Below are 23,243 nucleotides of genomic sequence, written 5' to 3' on the forward strand. Positions count from 1 at the left end.
ATATTTGGAGCGTAATTCACTTACTTTTAATATTACAAGTTTTTTTTTTTAACAAAAATAAACCTTTTTTTTAAACACTTTAAAAAAGTTAAAATGAATTTTCCCCTAAAAGTGCTCCGTTTTTGGGTTATTTCACATTGAAATATTCCATTTGGAATATGACGAAGAAGAACCTACTGTTCATTAGCTGCAACTCTGCTTCTACTGGGTCTACAGACCTCATGTATACATCATTTTTTTCAATTTTTGATGGGCTATATTTTTGCTAAGAATATTTTTTTCGCTAAAATACTTACTTTTTGAGTTATCTCCGAAAAACCGTCCAAAGACATGTTTTATTTTGTTAAACATGAACATATTCACTCGCAAATAACTCGAAAAGTATTGACTTGTGAAAAAACTCTATAGAGGAAAAATTGTTTAGAATTAGTCATTTTATCCAATTCCGGTCTTATTTTGAATGTATTTTTTTCATCTCCGAGGGGTATTCCCGTCCATTTTTGTAAAATGGAGGGGATGTAGAATTGTAAACTTTTTCATATATAATAATAGACAATTTCAACTATCTATTCCCAAATTTTTATCCTTCCTTTATTTTTTTTGGGGTCAGATTGTTCTTTGATCGGGCTAAAAGCGGTTCTGGCATGCTTCGTTCTGGATCTAATATCGCCGTGACCCTCTGCATTTTTTTAATTGATATCCAAGGTAAATAATTTAATCAACTTGTCCAATTTTTTTATTCTTTACATATATAGACGGTTTTATATTCTGTTAATTACTTATTACGAGTATTTTGGTTTTCCGTATGTGCAGATCCAGACCTGTTTCCTTACAGCTCTCAATGACAGTAATGTTTCACTGCATTGCAGATCTAACGAAGCACTAAAACCCCAAAACCTAGGAATTTTGTGCATTAAGATGAATGATCATGCAACTTTTTGCATTCAATTCGAGAGAGTGTCAGCCAATTTTGTGAACTAAATTGATCCCCGGCAAAAAATTTTGTGCATTTTCAAAGTGCATCTCGAAGAGATGGAAAATGAAAAATTTAGAACTCAAGAAATATTGACGGAAATGAGTTCAATTTTTATATTTGGGGGTTTTGGAGGTCAGTGAACACAAATTTCATGACGGCGGTGTTCTCCGAGGTACCTGGTGCCCAGGGTGGAGCTCGTCGCCTGGGACGATCGAAAATTTCGCGGGACGATCGAATAATTCGCGAAATGAAGATTGGATCGAAAAACTGATAAATATGCGTTTAATATTTTTCAAAAATCTATCGAATGACACTAAAGACGGCCTCCCACTCCATCCTCTGGAGGTGGGGCGGAGGTAACTTTAAAATCTTAAACGGAAACGCCCATTTGTTATTACAGATTTGGATTGCTTTCGTAAAAATAAGCAACTTTTATTCGAAAAATTTTTTTCGAATTGTGGATAGATGGCGCTAATCGGGAAAAAAGATTTATCGTGATATATTTAAATTATAGAAACGGTCTAATATCTCGAGAAATACACTTCCACATAAAAGACCAAAAAAATACGTATGTAATATACAAGAACCTATCGAATAACCTCAAACACGACTCTCCACTCCACCCCCTGGAGGTAGGGTGGGGGTTAACTTTAATATCTTAAATGGGAATCCCCATGTTTTATTGCAGATTTGAATTCCTCGTGAAAACATAAGTAGTATTTATTCCAAATATTTTTTAGAGTTGTTAATAGATGGCGCTAATAAATAGTGTTTTTCCGATTATAGCGCTATCTATCCATAATTCGAAAAAATGTCTCGAATAAAAGTTACTTATTTTTACGTAAGGAATCCAAATCTGCAATAAAAAATGGGGGCTCCTATTTAAGATTTTAAAGTTACACCTCACTCCACCCCCAGGGGGTGGAGTGGAGGGTCTTGTTTTATGTTATTCGATAGGTTCTTAAAAAATATAAAAGACGTATTTTTTGGTTTTTTATTTGCAAGTGTATTTCTCGAGATATTAGACCGTTGCTATAATTTACCTATGGTATCACGAAAAAATCGTTTTCTCCGATTATAGCGCCATGTATCCACAATTCTAAAAAATGTCCCCAATAAGAGTTGCTTACTTTTAGGTAAGCAATCCAAATCCGCAATAACAGATGGGGTTCCTATTTAATTTAGATTTTAAAGTTACCCCCACCCCACCTCCAGGGGGTGGAGTGGGGTGGTTGTGTTTAGTGTCATTCGATAGATTTTTGAAAACTGTCTCTTTTTAATTCATTCATACATATTTGCAATTATTATGATAACACTAACGCCCAGTGATCTATTTATAGAACGGGTCAAAATTAAAAAATGCAAATATATAAAACAATTTCATTTATATAAGAACAATATTGCTGATAGTTATGTATAAATAAAATTTTGAATTAAAAAAATAATAATTTGGGCGTTAAGGGCGTAGGCGCAAAATTTTGCGCCGATGTGTTTTAAATGCATTCATTTTTTTCGAATCCTGAGAACTAATAAGTATTTTTGGAAAATTTAAAAGCAGAATGAAAGATTGCATTATTACCGAGGGCTGAAAGTCCCTGAAAATTTCTGTAATGTTTATTTTAATAAGTTACAGGGGTGAAAAAAGAGAAAATTTAGTGTGATTTTTAATTTCAAATATCTCATAATCTAAGGGACTTTCGGCACTCAATAATAATGCAATCTTTCATTCCGAGGATTTCGCAAAAATACTTATTTGTTTTCTCAGGATTCGAAAAGAATTTATGCTTTAAAAAGCATTGACCCGAAATTTTGCGCCTACGATCTTAATGGCTTTTATATAGTCAAACCGTTGATTGATGAATATAGGGGGTATATTCATCAATCAACGGTCAAACATTGAATTAGTTTACTCACCTGATAAAGATAGAGTCCATACATAATAGTCGTAGGCCTGTGACACCATACTTTGATTTGAACTTATCACAGTCGCCATGTTGTTCTAAATTCTACGTCCGATCTGAAACAATATATAATTATAAAGTTTATGAAGCACATCTTACATTTTTTATTAATTTTTATTATTGATAGCGGTACCTATAAATTAATTTAATTATCTTTATTTAAATCTTATGAAATAGTGGTTTGTAAGTTTGTATATTATTTATTGGTAACATGATATTTTGAATTCTAATTTGAAGGTTTTAAAAAAAAAGTCATCTGTAGCTACATATTTATGGAAAATATACCGGCCAACTAATATCCAAAAAGAACGTAAAATAATGCCAAATAATAGTTTTAAAATAGTGTACCTCTGAAAAGGCCCTCCTCCGCAGGACACAAACAAACCACCCCCAAAATACTACTTAGATCAACAATCAGTGCCGCCAACCATAAAACACAAAACGTCCCGAAGAGGCGACAAAGTCATCTACACAGGATTCCCACAACATCCAATCAAGAAAGACATGCAACTACCACGACAATGACTCGACTTTGTCAATTTTTTATGCTCTAGTAATCACAGTTGATCATACAATCTGTATGCAAATAAAGTACTTGGAAGAAAGTATAATGAGATGTGTAATCCACTCAAAATGAAGGAAGTAACAGATCATACGCTGCGAACAACTAAAGACTGAGTACAGTCACGCGTAGTGATGTAAAATTTCCGGGAAGATTCGAGCGCCAGAAAGTTTCCGGAAACTTTCCGGGAATATTGGAAACTTTCGGAAACTTATGGAAACCTTACATTTTTATTAAAATTATTATAATTAATTATACAAATCAGTAGTTAGCTTTATTTATTGTTGTGGTATTTAGACTACAGAAAACATCTGTTAAAAATTAAATATCCAAAAATACTTTTCAAATTTATTTAACTTTTATTAAAAATATATTCTGAATATTTGTTATTAGTCATTATAATTAAAACTACAAAGTATATGTTATTTAAAAAATATTAAAATAAAAAAGATAACATAGAATAAACGAATCAAAATTGATTATATAGGAACTTACTTCAGGTTATCTGTATTCTTAGAAGGAAATTTTTTTCTTAACTAGTAATAACAAAAGAAACTACAAAATAAAATTCTTAGGAATTATAATTTATAAAATATATAAATAAGTAAGAGTCTATTCTTGTGAGTAACAGAAATTTTCTTCACACAAGCAGGACTATGTATTATGAAGAGAATATAATGAAGAGTCTCTCTCCGTCACGCTTAATCTTTCATTTTCTGATATGGGTTTAGAGTCTTGCCCTGGTTCCAACAGATGAGTTATAGAAAGACTCTCATCACATACCATGTTTTCATGTTTATGATCTTTTAGGAGTTTCATTATGAGCTATTATACCTTAACTTCCCTGCTCTAACTATAGTGAGTCTATTTCTCCTTTTATTATGTATGAAAGAGTATGTGCTATAACTACGCTCTGTTTGAGCGTAGGAAGCTGGTAACCCCAGTATTGTAATTGCCAAATCTTTTAACCTTCTGATGACCAACCCTTTTTTGTTACGCGGATGACCAATGGGGGTAAAAAATGACCCCAAGTCGAAAATGACAATTGACAAAAAAATGAAGTTGTTTTAAGAAATGTAATCATGTATTCGTAATTTTAATGTTACTATTGTATCAATAAATTATAAATAAACAGTAGCAAAACATATTTTTAATTACAACTGAACAAAAACAGAAATCCTCATTCTGAACTTAGAACTAAAGAAATTTTAAAATATACACTAATTACGGCGCCACAGGTTTAACAAACAATTTTTTTTTTCAATATTGAAATGTTTCTTACATACAATTCCACATAATAGACGGTATTTACTTAATTTAAAATTGGAATATTTACGGAAAGGCAAGGGAGATCTTCTTTGACACCAAATTCAGAAAAAAAATTTTTTTTTTTTTTTCGTAAAATATAGGGAATTTTTTTATTACAAAATATGAGGGTATCTAGAATGATATTAAAGTCAAATAAAAAAATAATGAGTTTAAAATTGCAAATATTTCTGAATTTATTAAATAAAAACATGCATTGGGGTCCAAATCTACTCCCCTTGGTCATCCGAAGGTTAAAGAAGTTTTGGTGTACAGTCCATCTTATACAAACTACTGATCGTGCTGAAAGCCAAATAAAATCCATTGACCAAAGGTTTGCTTTTGCACAGAACTTTGTTTGTTCTGTAAAAATGTTTTCTTCTTTTTTTGTCAATAAACTTGGGATGATTGGTTAATATCTTGTCTATACACTGCAAAGATCTTCACCAGTGAGGCTTTGTCCTGTTAAAGAAGAATCAAGTAAGTTTGCAGCATAGTGCACAGGCTTCACTGCCATTTTTTTCTTTTGTCTACAATTTCACAATTGTAAGTTTTCATTTCACAATTGGTGTAAAAAGTAGCACAACTGCTACTTTTTGCAACTTTATCCAAAATATTTCATCATCCAGACAGTTCTGTTTAACATTCTGTGAAAATTTTAAATTTCCTCCCTCTATGACCATAAGCAAGCATCGGTAAACCACTTTTAGATACAATAAGGTTATTTATACCTCGTCCAATTTACTTACCGTTGCACGTCATCCGCGCCATAGCCTGTGACACGATACCAACACGAAATATCTAGGCCGTAGGTGTGTTCCCCTTTAGAATCATTTTGATTCTAAAAAAGAACACACCCACCGCCTAAATATTTCGTGTTGGTATCGTGTCACAGGCTATGGCGCGGATGACGTGCAACGGTAAGTAAATTGGACGAGGTATATACAATTAAGGATTGAACTCCATCTAGCTTTTACAGGAAGTTTTAATGATATAACTTTATTGTAGTTTTGAATTATTTTAATTTATTATTTCACTTTTGAAATATTCCCATGCATTCTACCTATACTACAATCACAAAAAAGATGCACTAGAAATAAACAAACCAAGACACATTGAATGTTAGATGAGCATTCCCAAATCATGATTTAAAAAGTTTATACATTGTAAATCACGATTCGGCAGTACTCCTCGTAACATTCAACGTGTCTTAGTTTGTTTATTCTAATGCATCTTTATTGTGATTTTAGTATAGCTTTAGGCATTTTTAGTACAAAAATAATGAAGGTAATAATGTTCAAAACAATGTTCCTTTTGTACTTGGCAGTGGTATAGGTTCGCCGGCTGTGTGAATTAAATGCTACTTTCATGTAAATTCAAATTACGTCACTGACTCTTAGGTCCAAAAGGCTCTTAGAAATATTCTCAAAAGTCCTCGGAAATATTATGGAAAGTTCTCGGAAACATTCTTGAAAGTTCTCGGAAATATTCTCTAGAATTTTCCAGTGAAAGTATTCCGGGAATATTCGCGGTCAGGAGAATATTTCCATTTTTTATAGGCGAATATTCTCGGAAACTTTCCAATGTTCGCGAATATTCGCTTGGGAATATTCTCGACTCACATCACTAGTCACGCGTTTCATGACATTGCAATGCGAGGAGCAAATAAAAATAATAGAAAAACCATGAAATCCTTTATAAAAGGTATATTTGTTAAAATCCCTATAATACAGGGCTACATCATAAAACAAACAGAACTAGTTTTATGATGTAGCCAAAAACAGAACTAGTTTTCAATTGGTTGACCGATCATCATCATGATCATCATCATGATCGGTCAACCAATTGAAAACTAGTTCTGTTTGTTTTATGATATAGCCCTGTATAGGAATTTTAACAAATATACCTTTTATAAAGGATTTCATGGTTTTTTGTAATAAATGGTATACAGCCAACTACAGGAAATTTTTTTCCTCGTGGAAAAAAATAGAAAAATAGCTTCTAGTCCCCAGGACACCGTTCTTTTTTGAAAATGATTACAAAAGTCTTAAAAATGGTTTTAACTGCCTCGTTTGAGCAAGTCTATCACTTTCTGAAAATTTTCAGAATGGAGGTTGGATGCGTTTCTGAACGCATAACACCTTTAAACCTGCAGCTCTAGCGCGGTTCTGTTTTGTTGTTGCAAAACTAGAATTTTTAATTTTAATCAAAGAATATACAGTGGAACCCCGATAAGTCGGCCCCCGATAACCCGGAAGTCCGGCTAACCCGGACCGATTTTCATCAGACAAAAATTTAACAAATAAACAATTTAACAATTTTATCAAATAAAAATGTATGTAGGCCAAATAATATTTCAGAGATAATGTGTATTTGTGTAATTTGAACACATAAGTACAATAGTAAAAATGATTCATGCACACGGCGGCAGCCAGAGCGACCGTCTCAGCTTATCGGAAAGAACAGACACCTGTCTGTATTCCTTTTTCTTTATTTATGTCAAACTGTCTTAGCATTGTTTAAAAAAGACGTGACTATTTAAAAATTCTTGTATTGTGTGTAGTACAGCCTATTAATCACTTCCGTTCTGTAATGTAATCGTGCTTCAGATTGTGTTTGCTTTGTCTACGTAATGGTAACAAAACGTAAAAATGTTGCAGTGACAATGGAAAAGAAACTAGAAACATTAGGTAGGATTGATAAAGACGAATCTTTAAAATAAATTTATTGCAGCATCATAATATGATATTATGCTACCATAGGTCTGGATCCCGCGTATGAAAAAAAAGTTGATTAATAGCAAGCTAAAAATTTATTAATAGCTTAAGGGTGTCTAGTCGGATAAACTTTGATATATGAGAACACTGGAACAGGGGCAGTTTTAATTGTGGAACAGGTCAAAAATTTGGAACGGTCAGAACACGAAAATGGCACATTTGTTTTGTCCGACAGAACAGACTTAAACTCTCCGAACAGAGATTAAACTCTCATGCAAAAATCAGACTGCTATTTATCACCTGTCATAATTCCTGTCATTTGACATATTCTACATGTTCCACTCATTAAAACGCCAATTTGGTGATAAATAGCAGTCTGATTTTTGCATGAGAGTTTAATCTCTGTTCGGAGAGTTTAAGTCTGTTCTGTCGGAAAAAATACATGTGCCGTTTTCGTGGTCTGACCGTTCCAAATTTTTAACCTGTTCCACAGTTAAAACTTCCCCTGTTCCAGTGTTCCCATATATTAATGTTTGTCCGACTAGACACCCTTAAGCTAATAACAAATTTTCAGCTTGCTATTTATCAATTTTTTTTTGTACGCAGGATCCAGACCTACCATATTATGGTGTCGGTACATCTCTACAGTATGACTGAGTTTTTTACCAAGAAATGAACAAAACTCTACACTCTATACAACTATACGTAATTTAGATGTGTACTGTGCATATGTGTTTCATGTTTTTGTAATTGTAATGGAGGTTATTTATTAATTTTTACTATATTCTCCGGCTAACCCGGATTTTCGATAACCCGGATCGGCCGCGGTCCCGATTAATCCGAGTTATCGAGGTTCCACTGTACGTTAAAATAATAGATATTTATGTACCAAGTCAGTAAAGTGACTCTTTATCGAACGAGTCTTGATATTACGAGAAGAGCGAGCGAGGCGAGTAACAGACGAGTTAGATAAAGAGTCTTTACTGACGTGGTGCATACAAAATTTTATCGCCAACATAATTTGATTGGAAATCAACTTGGAATTTGAATTCCGATGATTCGCACTTTAAAGTTGGCTACGTAAGAGTTTGGGTTCTGTAATAATTTAAAAATAATATAAAATTTATGAAATAAATTGAATAAAAACTTGTCGTTTATTTAACTTCTTTAAAATCTCATTATAACATTACACAATTTTTTTTATTTGATTATCAGTAGTAATTGCACAAGAGCTCTAAAATTATATATATATATATTTTAGAGATCGAGTGCAATTTGTTATTATTTCATGAATAAAACTGTTCAAAACCAACATTTTATTGTAATTTATTTATGTAAGTACAAATTAGTACAATTAAACAGACAGTTGTTATAAATATTTGACGGTTGAAAGTCATCACTTTTATAATTTTTAAAACATTAATTGTCATTAATGTCACTGAATGTATTTTTTCATAGCAACGAAGGGCATCTGACGTAATATTCTTGACGACGGGAAATTATCAAAAATTATCGGGTATAATATCACAAGAGAGTGAGAATAAATTGAAAATATTGCGCCAGTTTTTCGAAAATTTGTTGTTTGGCAATAGACACGAGAGCCCGCAGGGTTCTAGTGGCTATTGCCCAATGACAACAAATTTGAGTAAAAAATGAAGCATTATTTTCTTATTTATTCTTACTGTCATGTGATATTCGTGGGATTATTTTTTAATACGTATATTATGGATATTTTCTTAAATGTGACAGTTGTCAAAACTAGGAAACTGGTTGCCATTAAACAGAAACAATCTACTTAAAAAAATTCTATCGGTAATTTTATACAGTAGATTTCTCAGTATAATTTTAATCTGATTGGACAGAATTAAATACGTGATCAAATATCTTACTATACGATTGGAAGTTAAAATCATTAAAAAATAATCAGTTTAATTTTTATTTCTGTAGCTTTCTGTTGGTCAGAATCTCCTATGAATTAAATAATCTTCATTATTTCATAAAATTAATCATCTTTAATTTTAATAATCCCTGATTATTTTGGCAATAACGGTTATGGGAAGAAATCGCTTAAGGATCTCTTGATAATTTAAAGATAGTATGCCACGTAGAATTCAAGCAATATAATTGATGTCAATGGTGAATATACGACTTATTATAGAAATTTTGTTTTATTTTTATGGATAATTGTTCTTTTTACATATATTTTTTTAAGGGAATAATATCCCTATAACTTACGCCTTGCAGTATATTATAATATACATCTTACCGATAAAGTTTTAACAATTTAAGTCTTTTAAGTGATCCTTAAATCCTTTAAGTTGAACTCTGACTTTATAGATGAGTCTTGAAAATATCTTGGGCAACCCACACCACCAACGAAAATGTTTTGAGGAGAATAGGTACAAATAGGGAACCGCTAAAAATCATTAAATTCAGAAAAGTCAGCTAAAGTCGGTTCGCTAAACTCAGAAACAACTGGCTATTGAAAGGAAAACGGGGTCCCAGTAGGCGCAAGATTACATGGCTTAGAAATATCAGAGACTAGACCGGCCTTGATTCAACATCTTTGTTTAGAGCCGCATTGGACAGAGACAGATTTGCCAGTGTAGTCGCTAACCTCCACTAAAGGAGAAAGCACCAGAAGAAGAAGAAGTCCTTTGAGTAAGTCATAATAGTTATTAATATATCAAGGGCATTAAATATATGTTTATACAGTAAGGACGACAAGCTTATAAACTCGAGGGCCTCTGCTGTATAAACATCTAACAATGCACGTGGTGCATATACAAAGCTTTTTGTCATACCGGTTCATTGCATCAATTAAAATTTTAATTTTAATTTATATTAATTAGAAGTAATATTGTATCGCAGCAGGTATTTAGTACCGATGCTAGGAAAGTGATGTTGGGTAGCAATTTGTTATTAACGTAAACACAGTTTTGATGGCAGAAAATTTCACTGAATGCGTAAATAAGACCGTACTACTGTCATACTTTAGAGACATAGGTATACTTTATGCCCCCGCGGGCATCAAGTATAACATTATGCCCGCGCCATTATGGGGTTCGTAACTAAGTAATAAATACACCAAATATTAAACCAGTACGACATAACACTTATATTATTTTAACCTTCGGATAACCAAGCGGGGAAATTGTGACCCCAGCGTATGTTTTTCTTTAATAAATTCAAAAGTATTTTCAATTTTTAACTCATTATTTTTTTATTTGACTTTAATATCATTCTAGATATCCTCATATTTTGAAATAAAAAAAATTCAATATATTTTACGAATAAAAAATATATTCTGAAGTTGATGTTTAGTAAAATACCGTCTATTATGTGTAATTCCAAGTAGTTTTACGCTAATGACGTCTACTTTGCAAAGTAACAAGACACTTACTCAACATACACACTACACATGACACTAATACTCATATTGTGCCTGGCTGAATTACATAAAGCCATAAAAAAATAAAAAAAAACTTAATTTTTTTGTTAATTATTTTTGACCTGGGTCATTCCCCCCCCCCCCTTGGTCATCCGTGTAACAAAAAAAGTTTGGTCATCGGAAGGTTAAGCAAGATTTTAGTTTTTCCAAAAAACAACTCGCCCAAAAATGTATTTAACGAATATTACAAACAATTTTGAACATATATGTTTTTACAATATTTAGGTCTCAGATCTCAGCACTAATATGTAAAAAATAAAAAATAGTAATAAACAAATGACTTTTACAAATAATATTATGTGTATATCAGTAAAAATGTAGAATATGAAATTATATACTAACAAAAATTATATCCATTGACGTTATACACGAGTACATTAGTTTCATTATTTTTATTTGAGTTCATTAGTCGTAAGTTTTTAATCACTATCCTTGAGAATTTTTAAACGCAGTCAGTACAAATAAAACAAAACAACAAAGTTGAATACAGCAATAAGGGAATGCTATGATCCAGAGCTAACCAAAAAAGCAGTTAATTACAGGATGTTACTTTGATTTATTTTTCCCATTTTTATTATTGAAGTTGGCCGATTATCTTAAGCAGCCTAAGAAGCTCAGAGATCTTTTACTATCGAATGATATGACTTGAATATGAATATCTCCTACAAAAATCAAAAAAATATTGTTTCGGTTGCCGCTACAAAGGCCCTGATATACCTTCTTCTTCTTTAAGTTCCATCTTCTATCGAAGGTTGGAAATCATCATGGCAATGCGGACCCTGTTGACTGCCGCTCTAAATACCTCTGCACTACTGCATTCGAACCATTCCCGTAAGTTATTAAGTCAGGATGTTCTTAGATCTTCCCACATTTCGCTTTCCTCGGATTTTGCCTTGCATAATAAGTAGTAATAATGAGTATCTTTGCCCTCTCATCACATGTCCCAAGTACTCAAGTTTTCGTCTTTTACCACGAAGGTCCAATTAATCTAGTATAACTTCCTCATAGTTAGTCGTATGGATTCGACGTTAAAATATAGGTCTTGTATATTTCTGTATTATACATTTGATAGTACACAACCAAATTGTTCTATATGGTCCAAATAATGTTCAGAAAAAAGTCACACAGGGTTTGAGGGGGAGAGGGGAGAGGAGGAGAGGGGGGAGAGGGGGCAGAAATCGGTAAATTCGTAGTCAACATTTCTAAAACTATGCGGCTTAGCATGAATAACTTTCTACACAAAAATGTTCTACATCAAATTTGAAATAAAAAAGGTCCTATGCATAATCGTTCTAAAGTGAACGGTTCAAAAGTTACGGAGGTAATACAGTATGATTGGTCAAAAAAAAGTCCTAACCCAGACATCCAAAGTAAAAGTTTTCCTTCAACACCAAGTTGTTTTATATGGTCCACATATCGTTCAGTAAAAAGTTACACCATTTTGAGGGTCCGGTTTGGGGGGGAGATGGGGGAAAAGTCGGTAAATTAGTAGTTTTTTTAAGTTTTTCGTCAATATTTCTAAGACTATGCTTTAGCAAAAACAATGTTCTATACAAAAATGTTCTACGTGAAATTTAAAACAGAAAAGGTCCTATACATAATAATTGTTATAGAATCAACGGTTCCAGAGTTACGGAGGATAAAAAGTTGAGGTTTTCGATACTTTTTATATTCTTTGGGCAATTTATAGAAATTTTCGTTAACAGGATTGTGTTTTGTAAATAAAATTTGCTATTTCAGTGGCCGATGATATGTTAGTGATAAGCCCTTGAAGAAACGTCAACCTCACCACCCAAAATCATCATCAATTGCCCAGGTAATATAAAAAGTATCGAAAACCTTCACTTTTCACCCTCCGTAACCCTGAAATAGTTGATTTTATAACAATTATGTACAGGACCTTTTTTGTTTTAAATTTTATGTAGAACATTTTTGTATAGACCATTGTTTACGCTAAAGCATAGTTTTAGAAATATTGACGAAAAACTTAAAAAACTACTAATTTACCGACTTCTGCCCCATCTTCCCCCCCCCCCCAAACCGGACGCTAAAAATGGTGTAACTTTTTACTGAACAATATGTGGACCATATAATATATCTATATATCCATATTCTATTTGGTGTTGGAGGAAAACTTAGATGTCTGGGTTAGGCCTTTTTTGGACCAATTATATGTACTATACTATCTCCGTAACTTTAGAACCGTTCATTTTAGAAGGATTATGCATGGACCTTTTTTATTTCAAATTTAATGAAGAACATTTTTGTATAAAAGTTTGTTCATGCTAAACCGCATAGTTTTAGAAATATTGACGAAAAACCTAAAAAACTACGAATTTACCGATTTCTCCCCGTTCTCCCCCTCCCCCCAAACCCGACGTTCTGACTTTTCTGAACAGTATGTGGACCATATAGAACAATTTGGTGTTGGAGGATAACTTTCACTTTGGATATCTGGGTTATGCCATTATTTGGATAAATTATATCATACTACTCTTATACAATATCATAAAGTAAGTTTCCATTTTGATCTGTTATCAACAACAGTTATCAGCTGCAACAACAGACACTTATCATTTTTAAGTACGTGTCCCAATTTCTCCTTTTAATGGTGATTAAAACTTCTTTGTCTCTTCTAATTCTGTATACCACCATTTTGTTCGTAATATGATCTGTCTTCTTGTCTTTTCTTGTCTACCAAAACTCTGTTTTTATTATTGCTGTTTTCGGATTTAGATCTTCCGTAATCCAAATTCTGAAGTATTTCCTTTTTTATGGGTCTAATTGACAACAGGTGTATGTTCTCAAATAAATTTGAATCTTTTCTAATTTACTTCATTTTTGTCCATTTGTTCAATATCTTAATTTTTTATCTGGATTATTATTATGACTTTACCCTGCTCCTTATTATCGTAAATTGTATTTCGTTGCGTCTGCAGGTCTTTCATATTTTCAGCAGACTGTATGATCAGCATTTCACCACATATCTTGATCTCCTCTGTACAGTTTTCAAGTTCGTGTGTAAATAACTCTTTCTGGTTTATACTATGTACTGATAGTGTATAGCCTAGAAGTAGTATAGAAGTACACAGCCTTGTCTCACTCCTCTCCTTATCTGCTGCGTATTCTTGCTATTTTCATCTAATGATACCACAACCTGTTGGTTCCAATAGAGATTTCTCACTATGTCAATATCATTTTTGTCGATTATTTTTCGCTTTAGAAATTCCATGAGAATGTTATGCGTACTTAACTTGGTCGAAAGTTTTTTTTTAGTCTATAAAAGTGATGTAAAAATCTTTTTGATTGTCTCGACATTTTCGACCAAGAGTTGTGAAACTGTATCGAGCTTGTTTTGTTCTGAAGCCATTACGAAAGCCAAACTGTCAATTAGTCATATTTGCTTCATACTTTCTAAATATTCTTCTAGGTTCTATCAACTTTCGATATAGTTATTACAGTATTTGGGGTTCTTGGTTTATGGTAGTGGAAAAAAGCTCGATAGTAGACATTCTGTAGGTATCTGTCCACATTTGTATATGGCGTTAAAGACCAATATTATTGCTAAGTTTAATTAGCTCGATGTGAACTTTATCTGACCCAAGACCTCTGTCAGACTTCGAGTTGTTTATAGCATATTGGACTTAAAATTTTAATATCATTAAGGTTTCCTTAATTCATTCAAATCCTGTCTATTTATGCTGGTTAAGTCCTTGTTGCAATGAAAATATTTTCAATATATAACTAACAACATTCCATACTTGTTTAATTTATAATGATCCTGTTCTTTTTTTCTGTGATTCCTTCATCTCAATGCATATTTCACAAGTTTTAGCAAATTTAGCATGTCTTAGAAACTAAAAAAAAATCTAAACAATTAAATTATTGCAAGGCTTTTAGGAACTGGAGTTTAAAAGTACCTCTTAATTAAATAAAACAATAACTAAGTACATACCTGCCTAATAAATCCTAAACACTGTCACGCAAAAATCACTCAGTCACAAATTTTAATCTTGCTTAAACAAATGACAAACATAAGACAATTAATTAAGTTATAAGTTATAATAAATTATATTAAATTAATTAAACTATACGATAGTCTTTATAATTTTGTTTATATCACCAACTAGAAATGTAAAATGCACATGTTGCCTTAAGACTTGTGTTAAAACTAAAACTATCAGCCCATTTAGTAGGTAATTTTTTTAAATAATAGCTAATAGCTTATTATCTATAGAATTATGGGTACAAATGACAACTAAATTTCTACTCAATTATATATCCTATAAAATAAATGAGAATACAATTAGGTAAACCCACATTAACTTTATTTGAAGATTGACGTTCGATTTGGTCTAATGGCATTGGAATAAAAATAAAAATACCGAAATGCCAGTAAGGAAGTTGATAATGGTAGGGGAGCCCAAGAAGCGATTTTTGCAGTTACTCAAACGCGTCAGATTATTACATGGGGAGAAACCTTGTACCCTGAAAATGTACCTCTACCATATATTGGCTCTAAATGCAGGGGAGTTCGTTAAGGGTGGGCCGGAAAAAATTCTATCCTTAGAAAAACAACATGATCGTCAGATTAAGATAAGGTAAGTTAAGTACATGCAAAACAGTGTATATTTAAAAAATCTGACGATTTGAGCCCTGCGTGAGGAAATGGGTGAGTCCCGAAGTTTCACAAGAAAAAAGGAAATATCACGGAGAGGGGTGGGGGGTAAATTTAATATTTTAAAATTTAATACGAATACGAATACGAATCCCGCGATATTTCGCGAAATGAACATCAGATCGAAAAACTGAAAAATACACTTATTTAATATTTTTGAAAAATCTATCGAATGGCACCAAACGCGACCCCCCACGAAGGTGGGGTGGGGGTTACTTTAAAATCTTAAATGGGAGCCCCCATTTTGTATTACAGATTTGGATTCCTTACGTAAAAATAAGTAACTTTTATTCGATCGAGACATTTTTTCGAATTATGGATAGATGGCGCTATAATCTAAAAAAACCATTGTTGGAAATGGAGAATTAAATTAAAAATGGAAAGTCCCCACTAAAATGGAAAACTTTACTTAACTTTTTTTGGTTTTAGGACCTACTCTTCACAACCCAATAGGTCCCCATAACGATCGAGTGACTGCACATTTAGCATACTTTGCTCCAGTGGAGTCTAGTTAGAGGAGGCAAGGGAGGCTTAGCCTCCCCTTAACACGTGTAAAAATTTTTACACGTGCTACACTGTTTTGTTTACTTTGCTATTTTGCTTCGCGTTAGAGATATCGGAAAAAGTTATTTGAACAAGTTATTCCAAATAATTTTCCAACCCCACATACCAAATTTCATCACAAAATTCGCACTTTTAGTTTTTTCATTATTTGTAGTCAGGATCCTAAAATCGCAGAGGAGGCTGCTGGCCGGAAAATCTCACTTCCTAATGCTCCGCGCAGCCCAGCAGCGTAGTTTAAGGAGACCCGGTCTCCTTAGACCTGCATTATCGCTTAACGCACACGCTCCCGGAGATTGGGCAAGGGCGGCTAATCGGCCAGCAGCCTCCTCTGCGATTTTAGGATCCTGACTACAAATAATGAAAAAACTAAAAGTGTGAATGTTGTGATTAAATTTGGTATGTGGGATTAGAATAATATTTGGAACAACTTGTTCAAATAACTTTTTCCGATATCTGTAATGCAAAGCAAAATATCGGTAATTTACCGTGTTTTTGGATTCGCAGTAGGCGGCTTTTAGAATTAAAAAAAAAACAGTTGAGTATCTTAAAAAATGTGAACCTTCAACCTGAATGGACTGCAAAACTTCAAATCTGTATTTATTTTGATATGCATATCTACTTACAGATATAGAATTGTTAACAAATAAATGACACAAACGTTGGTAGGTAATACACTTTTACAATTAGACTAACTATTTTTAAAATGATATGATATTATGAAATTGTGAATTATGATGATATTATAAAATGTAAATAAAAATGGTCAAAAAATGGGGCCTTAAATTAGATTTTTTGGCGGGTTTTTTTTGGTAGTGCAAATTTGCCTAGATATTTTACAGTTAGGTATAGCCTCCCCTATTGTAAAAATCACGAGCCGCCACTGCTTTTCTCCCCTACCATAATAATGGTAGGTATTTGCCTGATATCTTTAGTTATTTCTTTAGTAATAACTAGGGTGATTTAATGAAAACACTTTTAGAAACTGGAAACTATAGGTCTGGATCCCGCGTATGAAAAAAAAAGTTGATTAATAGCAAGCTGAAAATTTGTTAATAACTTAAGGGTGTATAGTCAGATAAACTTTAATATATCGGAACACTGGAACAGGGGCAGTTTTAATTGTGGAACAGGTTAAAAATTTGGCACGGTCAGATCACGAAAACGGCCCATTAATTTTGTCCGACAGAATAGACTTAAGCTCTCCGAACAGAGATTAAATTCTCATGCAAAAATCAGACTGCTATTTATCACCTGTGAGAATTCCTGTCATTTGACATATTCTACATGTTCCACTCATTAAAACGCCCATTTGGTGAAAAATAGCAGTCTGATTTTTGCATGAGAGTTTAATCTCTGTTCGGAGAGTTTAAGTTTGTTCTGTCGGACAAAATACATGTGCCGTTTTCGTGGTCGACCGTTCCAAATTTTTAACCTGTTCCACAATTAAGACTTCCCCTGTTCCAGTGTTCCCATATATCAAAGTTTGTCCGACTAGACACCCTTAAGGTATTAACAAATTTTCAGCTTGCTATTAATCAACTTTTTTTTCATACGCGGGATCCAGACCTACTATTTATGTACAACAAAATTCAAAGTAAATCTTTATATGGATTAAGGTTGGAGCAATTTTTAACAAAATGAGAGGAGTGCTCTGCACCAGAGATTTGAAATTAGAGCTAAGAATTAAGTTGATTCGTTTGATTAATTACGTTTCCTCGGCTTTTTTATATAGGGTGTCCCAAAAGTAGTGGAACGGTCGAATATTTCTCTAAATAAACATAGTATCGAAATACTGAAAAATACGTATTCAATAATTTTTTAAAATCTATCGAATGACAAAAAACACGACACCCCACTCCACCCCCCAGAGGTGGGGTAGGGGGCAACTTTGAAATCTTAAATGGAATCCCTCAGTTTTTATTTCAGATTTAGATTCCTTACATAAAAGTAAGTAACTTTTATTCGAAACATTTTTTGAACTATGGACAGGTGGCGCTATAATCGAAAAAAACATTTATCCTGTGCCATAGGTAAATATTAGAAACCGTCTAAGATCTCAAGGAATACACATCCAAATGAAAAACAAAAAAATACGTGTTTAATATTTTTCAAGAACCTATCGAATGGCATCAAACACGACCCCCCAAGGTTGTGGAGTGGGGGCTCTAAAATCTTAAATAGCAACCCCAATTTTTTATTGCAGATTTGCATTCGTCATGAAAATTAAGCAACATTTATTCGGAACAATTTTTAGAATTGTTGATAGATAGCGCTAATAAATCGTTTTTTTCCAATTATAACGCCATCTATCAACAATTCTAAAAAATGTTTCAAATAAATGTTGCTTAGTTTTATATGATTAATCCGAATCTGTAATAAAAAAATATAGGTTGCCATTTAACATTTTAAAGTTAACCCCCACCCCTACTACTAAAACTAAAATAAAATACGAAAAAGAATGCATTTATTTTAATATTAAGATTAATATTTTTATTTGTAAAATGTATACACTATGTGTTCTTGATAAACATTAAGTAGTATAACATATTTATATTTATTAACATAGTATGTACATACATTAGCTGTAAGAAGTAAAAAATTGTAATAATATTATAATAACCAAGTTTCACTAATTGGCAATATCTTTAATACATTTACTTTTGATTGAGACTGGCTAAATGACCATAGTCCAAGCTAAAAAAGAAAAGAAAAACCATCACCTTACCTGTAGGGGGTGGGGGTGGAGGGTCATGTTTAATGTTATTTAATAAGTTTTTGAAAAATATTAAAAATGTGTTTTTTGGTTTTTATTTGAAAGTGTACTTCTCGAGATATTAGAGCGTTTCTATAATTTCCCAATGGTATCACAATAAATTGTTTTTTCCGATTATAGCGCCATCTATCCACAATTCGAAAAAATGTCTCAAATAAAAGTTGTTTACTTTTACATAAGGAATCCAAATCTGCAATAAAAACTGGGGGTTTCCACTTAAGATTTTAAAGTTACCTCCCACCCCACCTCCAGGGGTGGAGTGGGGATCGCGTTTGGTGTCATTGATAGATTTTTAAAAATGATTGAAAACGTGTTTTTCAGTTTTTCGGTCCGATGTTTAGTTCGCGAAATATTCGACCGTTCCGCTACTTTTGGGACACGCTGTAGGTAGAATGAAAGCTTGGACCTTGAATGCGGCATAAACGAAAAAACTAGAATCATACGAGTCGTAAGTGTATAATTTTTTTTTAAAATATCATAGATAGACACGTTACAAACAAAGAAGTACTGAGAAAGGTGAATAAAGAAATGGAAATCTTAAATACAATCAAAACCAGAAAACTGGAATATTTCGGAAATATTACACGTGGAGAGAGATACAACTTGCTCCAAATCATTATACAGGGAAAGATCCAAGGAAATAGAGACATAGTGAGACGTAGAATATCATGTCGGCGCAACCTGAGAGAATGGTACGGATGTACATCAAATGAACTTTTCAGAGCAGTTGTCTCGAAAGTCCGAATAGCTATGATGATTGCCGACCTCCGTCGTGGAGAATAAGAAGACGGCATAAGGCTCATTATGCAACCAATCTATTAATACTCCAGGCTGTGGGTGAAAAATAGGTCGATTTCAGGATATAATTCAGGAATTTTTGAAACCTATCAGGTGTTGTAAAGGAAGATGCTAGGAATAACTTCTACTAAAATGTAAACAAAAATATTGTGCGCTTTTTTTTATATTGCGTTTTTCATTTGTTAAAGTTGCAATTTTTAAAGATTTTTAATTTTGCAGCTTAGGATATTAATTTTAGAGAAAAACTTTTTAATAGAAAGTTGTAGTAAATTAAAAAACCTACAATTTGAGCTATGGTAAATCTAATTTCGTTTATTGGTTATTGCAAAACAGCCTGCCAAAGGTCCAAAATGGCCGTTTTTTACAATTACATTATTTATTGTACAAATCATTTTTTTATATTTTTTAAAGCTTTAAAATGAAGATCTTTCAATTCCAAACATAAAAAAAGTTGTAAAGCCAGATTAACGAATTTGTTGCTTAGATATTATAAATTGTTTATCTCAAGAGGTCAAATGTATAAGGCTATAACTTTTTGAAAAAAAAAATCAAAGAGAGTTGGTGAAACATCCAATCTCCTTCTAAAGAGTTATATTTTCATATACTGATGTAAATAAATGCGTAAAACATTTTTAAACCTCTAATTTTTGGGTTTGAAAATAAGGGGGCAAATTTCGTTAAAAAACATTTAGAGCTGAAGCGGCCCTGTACATCCTATGAGTTTTTAACTTACAGATTATTGTTGCTAAAGACGTAATGAAGAATTATAAAAAAATGAAAATTTTCTACAACCAACTGAAGCCGAGATAATTGTTTTTTTTTTCTTAAATCGTAGTGCCTTTATTTATAACAATTAAGAAATTATTTTACAGTCATTGACTAAAGAAAGACTTATATTATCTTAAAATTAAATTTATTATAAAATATAATTACATTTAATTATTAAAAATTATTTTTAAAATCGGTGCTTTTGCGAGCGGCCAAATTTTGCAAATCGCCCGGCTCGCTTCAAATCCGCGCGCTCGGAAAATTTTTACGTAACTTGTATTAAATTTTGACAGAAAACAATTTAAGGTGATACAGGAGCGATCAACAGGTGGCAACAAACGCGGTCCAATATTGCGAAAGTTCTGCGAACTTTCAAAAGTGAGGCAACAGTGCGTCGGTAATTCGACATTGGCAGTGACGTTTATACTATCAAAAACAATAATTTTTATACAAATAGGCGCGAAATGTTGCCAAGTCAGTGACGTTCGATTTCTTGTTATAAAAAAATCGATTTTTAGTAGTTCCATGATTACACAAAATCTAGGCATGGGATAAAAAAGTTTATTTGAAGAAAGTGTATTTTTTTGTCTTTCTTAATGGCGGTACAGGCTCCTTTTTTCAATATTTTATTTAGTTATAGAGTAATTTCCACATACTAACATATTTCTGAAATTGGGCTCTGTACCGCCATTCTTTATTATATTACGAATATGTGTGAAAAAAAGGAAGAATGGACTAACTATATAAAAAAGCTCTTCCTGGATACGAGGCCACCACTTAACACCACAAAGTATGCGAATACTGGTCCTAGTATTTTAAAAGCGGAAGTAGAGAAAGCCATCAAACAGAGCAAAAATGGGAAATATCCAGGCCCTGACCAAATACCATCAGAGTGGCTCAAACTTCTGGATGACGACAATGTCTCACAACTAACAAACATTTATAACCATATATACGAGACTGGCATGATGCCACAGATATGGTTAGAGTCTACATTTATTCCACTCCCAAAAAAGCCTAATACATCATCATGTAAAGACTTTAGACTAATTAGTCTCATGAGCCAATCTCTCAAGCTACTTCTTAAGATAATTCTTAATAGAATCAAGCAGAAATGTGAAGAGACAATGGGAAACAAACAATTCGGTTTCAGAGAAGGATTGGGAACAAGGGAAGCTTTGTTCTCAATGTTAACATTACTTCAACGATCATGGGAAGTACAGAAACCAATTTACGTCTGCTTTATAGATTTTGAGAAGGCGTAGAAATGATTGGAATAGACGATAAAGATCTGAGACTTTTACATCTATATTGGTATCAAGAAGCTCCTATTCTGGTAGACGGCAAAGAAACAGACAAAATTTGCATTCAAAGAGGTGTCAGACAGGGTTGTGTGTTATCCCCAACTTTGTTTAACGTATACTCAGAAATAATTTTTAATGAAGCCTTGGAAGGACAATGTGGAGTTCGAGTCGGGGGAGAAACTATTAACAACATCAGATATGCAGACGACACCGCGATCATGGCTGAAAATATCGAAGATCTTCAATTCCTTATAGATCGAGTCACTAGGGAATGCTCCAATAACGGACTTAACATAAATGCAACAAAGACAAAGTTACTTGTGGTTAGTAAACAAGACGTCGGCCCTATGCAACTAATTGTCAATGATGAATCAATAACAAAAGTTAACCATTTTAAATACCTAGGATGTTGGATAAACGAGACACTAAATCCGGATGAAGAAATTAAAACTCGTATAGAAATTGCAAGAGGAGCATTTATGAAACTTAGATCTATTCTGAGCAACTCTCAGCTGAACTTACAACTAAGAATCAAGTTCCTAAAATGTTATGTGTATCCTGTATTACTATATGGATGTGAAACCTGAATCATGAAGGTTAACATGATGAACAAATTAGAAGCCTTTGAGATGTGGTCGTATCGTAGAATGCTCAGAATATCTTGGGTTCAACGCATTTCAAACAGAGAAGTCTTAAACATAGTAGATCAAGGCGAAGGTGACTTAATGAAGATGATAAAAAAGAGAAAACTTGAATATCTGGGGCATATAATGAGAGGTAGCAGATACAGGATGCTGCAGTTAATACTCAATGGAAAGATCGACGGAAAAAGAGGAATTGGTCGAAAGAAATATTCATGGCTCCGAAACCTTCGTCAATGGACTGGCTTATCAGCAGATCAATTGTTACATGCCGCACAAGATCGAGAACGATATCGGCAAATTGTTATGGAAGCTACCCACGCCTAAAAATTTGGGCACGGTACTTAAAGAAGAAGAAGAATATGTGTGCCAAATATCTCGACAAAATATTCAAAATTAGAGCCGCAATCTTGGAACGCGTTTGTTGCTACCTGTTGATCGCTACTGTTTCCTCTTAATAATATTACCATTATAATATACAGTCTGTTTACCACTGTATTTGTTTTTCTTGATAAACTTTTATATGTGAAATCTCATTTCTGAAGAAATAATATTACAAAAATGATACATATAATAATATATGAAATATATAACTATATTTTTAATTTTTTCATTGTTACATAAATAATATAATAATAATAATGTTACTTCTTATTATACAATATAAAACTTTTTTAGAATATTATACAATATAAAATTTTTCTTCTAGTATTGACTATCCGTTTTGGATGTCCGCCAACATCCA

General features: G+C 32.8%; 1 protein-coding gene across 4 annotated transcripts in view; it reads right to left on the reverse strand.

Moving 5' to 3' along the window:
* The window catches only part of LOC114325898 (elongation of very long chain fatty acids protein 4-like), a 340,992-nt gene that overhangs the window by 68,823 nt on the left and 248,926 nt on the right, over nucleotides 1-23,243 (reverse strand). For all 4 annotated transcript variants that reach the window (XR_007698844.1, XM_050654152.1, XM_050654151.1 and 1 more), the window contains one exon: nucleotides 2,891-2,993. Coding sequence is in view for 3 of the 4 variants with exons in the window: in XM_050654152.1 (XP_050510109.1) it covers nucleotides 2,891-2,969 (79 nt within the window). In the remaining variant the exon portion in view is untranslated. The remainder of the gene's footprint in view (nucleotides 1-2,890; nucleotides 2,994-23,243) is intronic.

This window comes from Diabrotica virgifera, chromosome 6, assembly GCF_917563875.1.
Source record: "Diabrotica virgifera virgifera chromosome 6, PGI_DIABVI_V3a".
Lineage (NCBI taxonomy): Eukaryota > Metazoa > Arthropoda > Insecta > Coleoptera > Chrysomelidae > Diabrotica > Diabrotica virgifera.